At 33.6% G+C, this 11,856-nt stretch overlaps 1 protein-coding gene across 1 annotated transcript; it reads right to left on the bottom strand.

Annotated features, from left to right (window-relative positions):
- Window positions 1–422: 422 nt before the first annotated feature.
- Window positions 423–8,961, bottom strand: LOC131643618 (PH, RCC1 and FYVE domains-containing protein 1-like). The gene is made up of 9 exons (XM_058913876.1): window positions 8,443–8,961; window positions 7,366–7,452; window positions 5,034–5,123; window positions 4,821–4,907; window positions 4,596–4,715; window positions 2,017–4,116; window positions 1,787–1,933; window positions 1,161–1,702; window positions 423–1,068 (listed from the first exon to the last, which is right to left on the bottom strand). The coding sequence occupies exons 1-9, from the start codon at window positions 8,488–8,490 to the stop codon at window positions 918–920; spliced, it is 3,372 nt and encodes a 1,123-aa protein (XP_058769859.1). The 5' UTR covers window positions 8,491–8,961; the 3' UTR covers window positions 423–917.
- Between the last annotated feature and the right edge of the window lie 2,895 nt (window positions 8,962–11,856).

The following is an 11,856-nucleotide window of genomic DNA, read 5'->3' as shown; positions in this document are numbered from 1 at the left end:
TATTTCTTGTATTTATTTAAGTTCTTATGAAAGTTTGAATAATTGTTTTAACGATACTTCCAAAGTATTTAACATGTCATCTACCAACTTATATGTGACACTCCTATATATTAAATGAATTTATCATATTATCTCTCACAACTTTAAAATCATATTTCCAAATTCACTCAAAAGTTTTGTAATTATCATAAGTTGTTTGCTGATTTGTTTGCTAATACCGGCAATTTGCAAATTCATATCGGAAATTTCATCCAAAGTAAGAATTTTTTCAACTTTCATGATTTTATACCTGTAATGTTACGATTTCCAGTAAAAAATCATAATTTTCATGAGCATTTACAATAAATTATTACTTGTCAAGAAACTTTATTATGATGATAAAATTACTTGTCAAGAAACTTTAACTTTTCTTTCAGCAAGTTACAGTCGGTCATGGTTTATGCAGGTTGATCCAGGTACTAATATTTTCTTTCCTCTAATGTTGAGAAACTTGTAAAATGTATCAGAATTTTTTTTTGGGTAATTTTGGAGGACTGTGTCAAATTCTTCAAATCATTCTTCTTCATAGTTTTCATATAATCATCTTTCTCTTTTTATATTACTCTCAAAACCAAAAAAAAATATCACCACATTTTATGCATGAGAGATAATAAAAATAGGTGTGACAGGGAAAAACAAAAAAAACCAAGAAAATAGGAAAGTTATATAGATGATTTTATATACACTACAGTACAACAAATACTATGTAACAGGAACCAGCCCAAATAAAATGGAGGATATTTAACTTATAGAGAAATTTAACAAAAAATGACGGATAATAAAAGGTGTCTGGTTCCTTCATATTGATTTCCTACAATTATGTTCACTGCAACAAAATGAGTTAAATGGAGAACTTTCCTCCATCTATTTTCCTAATATTATTGTACACCAGGTGAACCACCACCTTCTGCTTGCCGCGCTGTTTGGCTGGTCGACTTGTCTGTGCTACGAACATTGTACCTTTCATATACCCTATCTCGATTCTCTGACCACCAAGTCTCGGCTTGGTGTTCTCCGAATCTTCTTCGGCTGCATACACATTTATCACCAAATACATCAAGCATGCAAGATGACAAGTGATAGATAATTAACAATAATCATGAGTTTAGTTCTTTTATTACCTGAAGCGCACTCTCCTTAGATCTCTTGTTCCGTCTCGCATGGCAACCAAAGTTATATAGACACCAGGCTCGTATTGTTCAATCCATTCTGCATCAACTTGATTATTATTATTAGAAGGCAACGTGTCATTTCTTGATCTCGAGCCACTCTCATCCTCTCGGAAATTTCCAGAATCCCTGCCATCGATTGTATGCGACACACTACTGTTGGTTGTCTGGATTGTGCTACTGCCATTTGGCAAGTTAACATCTCGGTAATCATCTGTCCCGTTAGAGGTCACAAATCCGCGGCTCTGCTGGTAAAGATTAGTTGCATAGCTTCCAGGTGAATTTCTATCGGTTCTATTCATCAGAGAAGATTCGAGTCCTATGGAAGCCAAACTGGAGCCGCTGATCGACTCTGCCCTTGAGTGGTGCGGATCCTCGTTAGAGTCTCGGTGGTGGATTCCATTTGTCTCTACGAAACCATTAGGCAGGTATGCTGGTTTCATGTCATCGGCATCATAAACACCGGGAGGAAGCTTCTCTGCCAGATCTTTGAGCTGAAATATCAATGTGACATGTCAATAAAAAAAAAACACATTCATCTTTCAAAATACATTTAGTTCAAAGAGAAGTAAATTAACCTGTGCTGTAAGTGACTTAATAACTTCTTTTGCAACCTTGGATTTGGCAGATTCCTCATTCGCCAGTGCCATAGCTTCCTGAGTCTTTTTTGCCGACTTTTTAAGCTCTAATTCTTGCAGCTCACATCTCTGTCTCAGGGTCTCAACCTAATGAGATTTACTTTAGATCACTCTTGATACCATAATAAGTGAAGCTATAAAATCGAGTAATGATATGTAGCATAATATACCTGAGAGCGCAACTTCAGCACTTCTTGATTCAAAAGTTCATTTGTTTTCTTTAAACTATCAGTAATGCTTTTTGAGAAGGCGAGTCCGGATGTTGTTGGAATCGGCGTAGCTGAACGAGGAGGGCTCGATCTTCTAGAGAAAGGTGAGACGGACCTGGAATTCACTCCAGACGGTGTAAAACCAGGTCTCGGGACTGTGCGTTTTACGTCTATAGCAGTAGCTAAGACGACATCTTTCAGCTGTAGCAAAGACGGAGCTTGTGTAGCGCGAACCAGCGAGAAGGTATCAGCTTTTTTCCCTTGTTTGGCTGCCTTACTATCTAATTGCTTTATCAAATCCATATTAGAAGGCACAGCTGACTTTGTCAATCTCAGCTCAGACTTTTCTAACCTATCCTTGTTTTCGCCTGGAATACGAGGCATTCCGTTCCTCCGATTATTATTGCTGGATTCTGCAACCTTGTTCAATTTTACATAACAAGAATCACAAACACGATACAGCTTCCCAGAATTAGGAGCAAGGGCTGCTCTTAATGCTTTCCTTGAGCTGCATGAATGGCAGTGTACAAGTCCACAATTGTAACAGTTGTGCCGCTTTCTAGTGAATCCAAACGCCTGTCTACAAGTAGAGCACTGAGACTGCTCAGCACCGGATACCCATTTATGTAGGCATATCGCAGCCGAATAGTTTGAACCACATGCAATATATTTCACATGTCTATCCTTCAAGGCTTCAACCAAAGTTGGGATTTTTCTATCTTCAACGTCTCCGTGGCCTAATCTTCCATTCGCACCCTTGCCCCACGTATAAACTTCATTCCTTGAGGTTAAAACAGTAACATGATAAGCCCCACACGCAATTTCTTCAACACATTCTCCAGCAAGCTTGTCTTCGACCAAACAGGGAAGTTTTCCATCAGACTGGGGACTCCCAAGCTGGCCGTAAACAGTGCTACCCATTGTAAAAACACGTCCAGCCGTTGTCAGGCCTACTGTCAAACTGTGCCCACAAGCAATTCTATGAAAATTATAATCGATAAGCGCAGATATACAGGTTGGTTCGAGCCGAGCGTCCTTATCTCCATGTCCTAGACGATTCTTATCGCCATCTCCCCAAGTAAACAATTTACCCGATGATATACTTGCACTGGATTGTGTCACAATGACCTCGACAATAGCTGCAGTATGCCACACTCCACATGCAACAGATACAGTCCTCAACCCAGATAACGATTCTACTTCTCTAGGAGATGAAATATTTTCTCTATCTCCATGGCCGAGGACACCGAACGTTCCGTCGCCAAATGTAAATAGCTGCCCAGTTGAAGTTATCAAGGCTGTGTGCCACGGACCGCAAGTGACAAAAGCAACCTGAAGCCCCTCTAGAGGACCTGCGATTCTCTTCGGTATCCAGTGACTTACATTGGTTCCATGACCAAGAAGTCCGGCATTGTGAGTGCCATCACCCCATGTATATATTTCCCCAGCCATTGTAACAGCACAGGTATGGAACTCACCACAAGCAACAAAATCAACAGTTGAAGAAGCTAATGCTTCAACTAGACGAGGTTGAACCACATTCTTCCCAACACCATGGCCAAGGCGTCCACCAGATTCTTCACCCCATGTAAACATTTCACCTTGCCTTGTGACTAGAGCAGCATGTTTAACACCACATGCTATTTGAAGTACATCTAAAACCACATTGGATTCAAGTGGCTTTGGGAGGAGAATGTCAGTTCTCGGGCTACAAAAACTGACATTTTTATCAGCACCAACTTTTACAATATTCTCAGAGATAACCTCCCCCCATATGTATACATCTCCAAGAGCATCATAATCATCAGGTGCAGACCCATGACTGGACGTGCTGGGTGCACTTGAAACACTAACACGAAAAACATCTGAACTAGATCCTTTCACTTGCATATTTGATGAGTTTGATGGTGCATGTGACCTTTCGAAATTTAAGGTATTTTCAGGCTGAATGGACTTGGGAGAATTGTTTGGTACGCTAGCAGAAACGTCAGGAGAACTGATGTCTTGAGAAGCACGGACTGAACTTTCACTAGGACTATTTGATGTCAAGTCTTTACTATCCTGAAAATAATTGAGCCAGAAAGAATTATAAGCAACATTCCATATATTTTATCATTCAAACAATGATACAGCATAATCGCATCAGGAACGATAGAGGAACTTTGCAGAATCTCTAATCAAATCAGACCATAATCACCATGAAAAAATTGAAGTAGGAAAATGATAAAACCAACTAATCCTAAATTGTCACCAAAGGAGACGAAGAGTTTCACTTCAGAAAACGCTACTACATATCCTTTTAGGATAAGAGCTGCTAATCTTTAAAATAAATATTAGTTTTCTTAAAACGAAACTATTCATTACTCTTAAGTAAAGCAGAAAACAATAAGCTCTCTCAATTGTGATTCATCCAAAATATCCATTTCAGGGTATAACGAAACATGCCATACTGACCCAAGAGCAAGATCTATCATCTTTTCTAGTCTATCATCATAGTACGAAACAAAACACAAGTAAAGACAACAAGTAGGTGTTTTTACATCAAGATACAGGCCTCCATCACACCATCCATCAATTTTGGACCGCCCACCTTGACCAGAAGATATCAATGCCCCGAGACCCGCAATCCACACTTCTGCCTCAACTTTATCTTTGCAAATCTGTAAAATCACCAAAAATATATATATTTATAATGGTGGAAAATTAAGAAAATAGATACAAAATAATGACGTAGTTATTGATGGATTTTGAGACTTAGTACCAACCAAATCAAGGGATCGCTTCCCGTGGTTATAAATAAGTGAAAAAGATAGATAATCCTTCTCAGGACGTGGAAATCGTTGGAAAACAGCCTGTCAAAGGATTGGGAATAATAATCAAATAACATATAAGAAACCGTTTATAGAACTTTTTCTAAATCACTAAAAGAGAATGCTAAGGCATTTGTATGATATAAAATAGTATTGTAGAAATCTCACAGTTCTTTGTCCAGGAATAATTTTTGAGACAGATGAGAGTTTCAGACTTCTTTCTTCACTACTCGAAAACCAGATTAATGACAACTCGTCCTGCATAGTCCAATGAAAGCAGTTAAAAATAACACAAAGGAGTGTCAAAATTCAAGCCTACACGTCTGTGAAGTTTATATTCAACAACCACGGAAACATAAGTTTACATTCATGAATAAGACCGTCAAATGATACATCAAACTTAGACGCACAAGTCCAAGTCACTACTAGTTAGCACCAAATTGAGAAAATCATGCCTGGGGAAGCAAATCACTGTATATTCCTACCCGAATCTAAAAAGTTTGTAATTTGGTTTTTTGCCCAATTGAAATTTATAACTGAATTTGTGATGCCTCGACAGATCATACTAAGCCTAAAATGTGGAATCAAACCAATAAATTGCATCATCCCTTGTAAACTGTAGATTTCATCCATTACTCAAGATACCAAAAAATCTATGCTAAATCACGAAAATAATGAGTAGCAATAGGTCTTAGGATGGGAAAACTACTTTATTGAATTGTTCGAGGAAACCCTCAGCATAATAATTCATATGCACACACGTGCACACGATTTTCATATTAATCTAGGAAATTTTACTAAGTAAGAAATCATAAAAGAGTAAACTAGGAAATTAGAATCTAATATGATACAATACTCTACCTAAATAGATGAAATTTTCCAACGATAGTAATATTAATAATTAACAACAACCTGGAGCCATCCACTAGGAGGCAAAGATGAACCAGAGAAACCCATAAGCTAACTCGAGACTTGAGGAAGTATTGACTTTATCCAGGAGGCGACAAAATTGCAAATCATAATGAGGTTAAACTCGTGAGTTGAACTAAGAGGTTTTGGGAACAAGTAACTAACCGAGATTAAAACGAGAGTTTCGAGTCATAGAAAATAAATCTAGTTTTATGATAGGGACCATGAAAAATATATACTTGCTAGAAGGACTGATAAAGATATATCAAAGAGATAAAAAAAGACATACGCGTGGTTTTTTGTGATTTGTAAATGGAAGGATTTAGAAAAGAATCAGATTGCATATATTAGAGCAATCAAAGATATGTGAGGAGGCCACGACTAATGTAAAAATATAGAAGATTTCCCTATAAATGTAGATGTGTGCTGAGGGTCAAAATTGAACCCTTCTGTAGTTTTCTTTTTATCTTGGTACCGGTTTACTAAATGTGACAGGAAATTATGGCGCGAAGATGAGAATGCTACAATAAATGAGTGGCCACACAAACAAGATAAGATAGGATTTGATATACAGTTATTAGTGGGAAAATTGGGGTAGCCACCATTGTAAAAAAGACGGACGAAACTCATTTTAGTGAATTTGGACATGCATGATGAAGACCCATAAAAGCATCAATAAGAAGGGTTAGCATATGGAAGATTGTCCAATAATTACAAGTACAGGAAGACCAAGGAAAACTATAGGTCAAACCATTAAGAGATATTTAGAGGTAAAGGGTCTATTGCTAGACCGAATACATGATATGACTTCACGGTGTTGATTGATCTACGTAATTGACCCCACCTAGAGAGAAGAATTGATTGCTGTCGGTGTATTTGTAGATACGGCTTATGACACAATATTATGGCAACGTTTGATTTATGTAGCTGATGGACCCATCTAGTGGGAAAATAAAAATATCATTCTTGTTAATTATTAATTTTGGCCAAGAAGCCTTACTTGTATATATGCCACACTACAATACTAGTAAAACTGAAACACATCAAGTCGTAGCTAATTCCAATGTAATATACAAATATAGATTGTAAACAAAAAAGGAAATGAGATGGGTCTAATAAGATTGGGAATCGGCTGTTCAGTCAATACGTAAAAGTTAGTAAGCAACCACAACTTAATAGTCATTCCTAATTGATGAAATAAAGGACTTGGAAGCAGAGAAGGACACAAAGAATGATAAACTCTAATTCTACAGAAGATGGAATGGTCCACTAGAGAAATCAAACTTTGATTGCATTAGATATCATTAGTAATTTAGTACAGCAATAATCTTCATGTACTATGCTTGGACAGCTACATCCATCAATGGGTGTTATCATTAAAAAAACTACAATAATAAAACCATACATTGCTTTGTTATCATAAGGTTTACTACGTAATAAAACGGAAGGTAAAAGCATTAAAATACGATTTAAAACCTTTCCATAGCATACATTCATATAACATCAGCTAACATGCAAAATAACCTATAGCTATGCAAGAGATATAGAGAATCCACTAAAATTTTGCTGAAAAAGATTTCCCCCAACTTACTTTGGAAAGTCTAAATGGACAAAACTTTGGTTTTCCTTTACGACCATATTTAAGCAATTGAGCACCCTTTTTCAAAGCAATCAACGCCTGCATAATGAACATAGTGGTAAACTAGAGGAGAAATTAAATTAAACAGACAAACAAATATTAACATAGGAAATAAACCAGACATAGAGGTAGTTAAAATGATGCCTGGGCCAGAGATGTTTCTGGGGGAACACAATCATTATTGCCCAAGAAAGGAATCAACATTAATAGAAGACTCAATTTCACTACAGGGACACTAATTCACTCATCTCTAATCTAGTTATTAATTACAGCAAGTGTAACAAAACTGGTGTAAGGTAGAACATCCTCTTGTACTTAACCAAACAATCCAAGACATATTTATAAACCATAAGGTGCTGCACTATCAAAAATACATCATTTAAAGAAAGAATCAAAGGCAATCTACCCGGACAGAATTGGCTTAGCTATTAACAATTTAAACCAAATCACTCACATTTACATCACATTCAAATACAAAGAAATATGCCCTGTACTATACCAACATTATGTTGGGCCAAGAGGAACTGAACACGAATCTCTGAAGCAAGGTCTCAGAGTTCGAACCTTGTCGATGAAAAAATATGTGGTTGGGAGGGTAGACCCCACTAAAAGTGGTCAGTCAAGTTCCACCAACAGAGAGAAGTCATCAGCATAGTCACTATTAACATGTTGTCAACAAATACCAATAATAAATCTGCCCTATTCTTCCCTTCCGGTTTATCCCATTCCAAGACAATTGATAAACTCATTTAACAGACTAAACTTCATTTAATCAAAAAAGGCTCAAAATCAAAAACCCCACTTGATAAAAATCATATTTTTAACCAAAATTCGTATCCTAAGTTTGGTACCCCTCAAATTTCCAAATCAGTTCAAACAAGAAAACACTGACACACAAAACACTTGATCATAATCATAACCATAACATTCTTTGCCACCCAAAAAACAAAAAAGTTCAACAACAAAACCAGCAACCAAAAAAAAACCAACTTGAAAAATCAAAACTTTAACGTAAAACAAGTAACCCACCTGCTGAATGTCACGGTCTGCATTCCTGTGATTAACAAGATCTGCCATTCCATGTGAGAGATTCACCGAAACTCCACCACCCTCCACGATCGCTTCTCAGAGTTCCGTACATCATAAAACCTCAAACTCAATTTCTCCGAAACTCAAAACCCACTTCTTATCAATCCTCTAAACTGCAAAAAAAACCTAAGTAGATCCGTCCCTCTTCCCGAAAACTAGAAACCCAGTAACCCCATTGACAATTTCAAGTCAAAAAAGCCGTTTTTTCAACTCATGCAGCAACTTGGACCGGGTGAAGAAGAAACCAAAAAAAACCCGGTTCTCCGAGACTTGGTCGGAGCGGTTTAGTTTTAAGAATAAGAACAGAGTATTTTCCGGCGGTGGAAGAGAATTCCCGGCGAGGAATACGGTGTTCCGACGTTGTCTCTGAAGCGGTTGATGGTGGAGAGAGAGAAAGTTAGAGAGAGAGAATCGGAGGCTGAATAAAGTACAAGTAGTCAAAAAGAAGAAGAAAGAACGAAGAATAGATAAAAATAAAAAATAAAATAAATATTTTTATTATATTATATTGAAAATGATTTAAATAATAAAAAGGGAAAAAGCAGAAACTCTCCTGAAACTGAAACTGAAAGACTCTGAAAAGAAAGGAGGACATTGTAAAAGCACACTAATGACACCACTCATGTTTTTTCCTAATAATTAATTGAGAATTATAAGGTTAAATCTATAATATAAGAAAATTAATAGTTGTGGAAAAGTCAAAAATACCCTTATTTGATTTTTTGTCACCACATTAAAATTGTAGTTTTTTGGTCTTTGCACCATAAAGTTCTTAATTTTATTATTAAAATAATACAACTCTTATATTTTATCAAAATTATCAAATCTCTCTTCATTCTCTATTATTTCACTTTCATCACTTTCTCACTTCTTTCTTCCAAAAAAAAAAAAAACTATTATTGATATATTTTTTTTATATACGAAAAATGATATTTATGATCGAAATATTTTTTAGTCAAAAATGATATACGGGAAAAATTTATTCAAAAAAAAATATTATTAATCTAAATATTTTTATATACGAAAATTTAATATTGATCCAAATATTTTTGTAAATGATACCTAAATAAAAATAATATTTGTATACAGAAAAATATCTATTATTTACCAAAAATGCTATTTATGATCCAAATATTTTTTATTAAAAAATGATACGGAAAAAAATTTACTATTGATCTAAATATTTTTATGTACGAAATTTACTATTTATCCAAATATTTGTAAATGATACCTAAACAAAAATGAAGCTTGTATACGGGAAAAATATATTATGGATCTAAATATTTTTATATACGAAAAATGTTATTTATGATCCAAATATTTTTTATTCAAAAACGAAATAGGCCAAAAAAGCTATTATTGATCTAAATATTTTTATATACGAAAATGTGATATTGGTCCAAATATTTTTGTAAATGACACATAAACAAAAGTAATATTTGTATGTAGAAAAAATCTATTATTTACGAAAAATGGTATTTATGATCCAAATATTTTTATTCCAAAATGGTATACGTAAAAATGATCTACTATTCATCTAAAAAAATTTATATACGAAATTTACTATTGATCTTAATATTTATGTAAATGATACCTAAACAAAAATGAAATATGTATACGAGAAAAAATCTATTATTGATCTAAATATTTTTATATACGAGAAATGGTATTTATGATCCAATATTTTTGATCCAAAAATGGTGTACGGGAAAAAATCTATCATTGATCTAAATATTTTTTTATACGAAAATTTAATATTGATCCAGATATTTTTGTAAATGATACCTAAATAAAAATAATATTTGTATTATTATTTATAAAAAATGTTATTTATGATCCAAATATTTTTTTATTCAAAAATGGTATACGGGAAAAAATCTACTATTGATGTAAATATTTTTATATACGAAATTTACTATTGATCCAAATATTTTTGTAAATAACACCTAAACAAAAATGAAGTCTGTATACTGGAAAAAATCTATTATTGACCTAAATATTTTTATATACTAGAAATGGTATATATGATCAAATATTTTTAATCCAAAAAATGATATACGGGAAAAAATATATTATTGATTTAAATATTTTAATATACGAAAATTTAATATTGATCCAAATATTTTTGTAAATGATACCTAAACAAAAATAATATTTGTATACGGAAAAAAATTATTATTTACGAAAAATGGTATTTATGACCCAAATATTTTTTATTCAAAAATGGTATACGGGAAAAAATTTATTATTGATCTAAATATTTTTATAAACGAAATTTACTATTGATCCAAATATTTTTGTAAATGATACCTAAACAAAAATGAAGTCTGTATACGGAAAAAAATCTATTATTGATCTAAATATTTTTATATACGAGAAATGGTATTTATGATTAAATATTTTTAATCCAAAAACAGTATACGGGAAAAAAAATCTATTATTGATCTAAATATTTTTATATACGAAATAATCAATTATTTGTTTAATTTTTTTTAACATTTTAATTTAAAATAAATGATGTATCCAAATTCGCGTAACCGAGCAGAACCCGTGCGTATGCACGGGTTTGTTACTAGTTATAATTTTATGTTTTGAAAAGAGATAGATAAAGATGGTTTATTAATTGGGTGTATGGCAAGTTTTACAAGATTTTAAAATATTTTTTTTTTTAGCAAAAGAAATAATTTTATTTCAAAAAACACTAAAGTATAAAACCGATTCGGATATCTAGGCTATCCAAAAGATTAGTTACAAAATTCTAACATTCTTAACTAAGGGTGCGTTTGATTTGCAAAATATGAAGTACTGGACAGAACAGTACTAGACAGTACAAAACAGTACAAGATAACTTTTTGTATTGTACTGTGTTTGATAGTTACTAGACTGGACAACAGTATAATTTTTATTATAACATTTTTTTATATATAAAATATTAATATTATATTTATGAATTAAAATATTAAATAAAAAGAAAGAGAGTAAAAAATAATTTTTTGATATTCTTTTTGATAATTAGTGTCTGAGACAAAAAGTTGTCACATGGTTTAGTAGGGGACAAGAAACTATGGTTTTTTCCAGTACCTTGCCAAATTTTTTGTCTAGTACCATGATTAGTTTCTGCATCAAACAGAGTACAAAAAAAGTTGTCATGTCCAGTATCATTTTCAATTCTCAACTTATATCCTTGCTGCATAAGCCATAAACTTTCCCATCTTGGAATATAATTATATTTCTCTGCATCCAAATAGCATAGACAGTTTCAGTCACTGCTATCTTCATCAGTCGGGTTCTGCTACTTTTACCATGAGCTTGAGTGCAAATCTATGGCAACTCCACTTGCCATTCCACAGGTCT

Source organism: Vicia villosa, linkage group LG1 (genome assembly GCF_029867415.1).
Source record: "Vicia villosa cultivar HV-30 ecotype Madison, WI linkage group LG1, Vvil1.0, whole genome shotgun sequence".
NCBI classification, from domain to species: Eukaryota; Viridiplantae; Streptophyta; class Magnoliopsida; order Fabales; family Fabaceae; genus Vicia; species Vicia villosa.
This window is presented reverse-complemented; position numbering and strand designations above follow the sequence as displayed.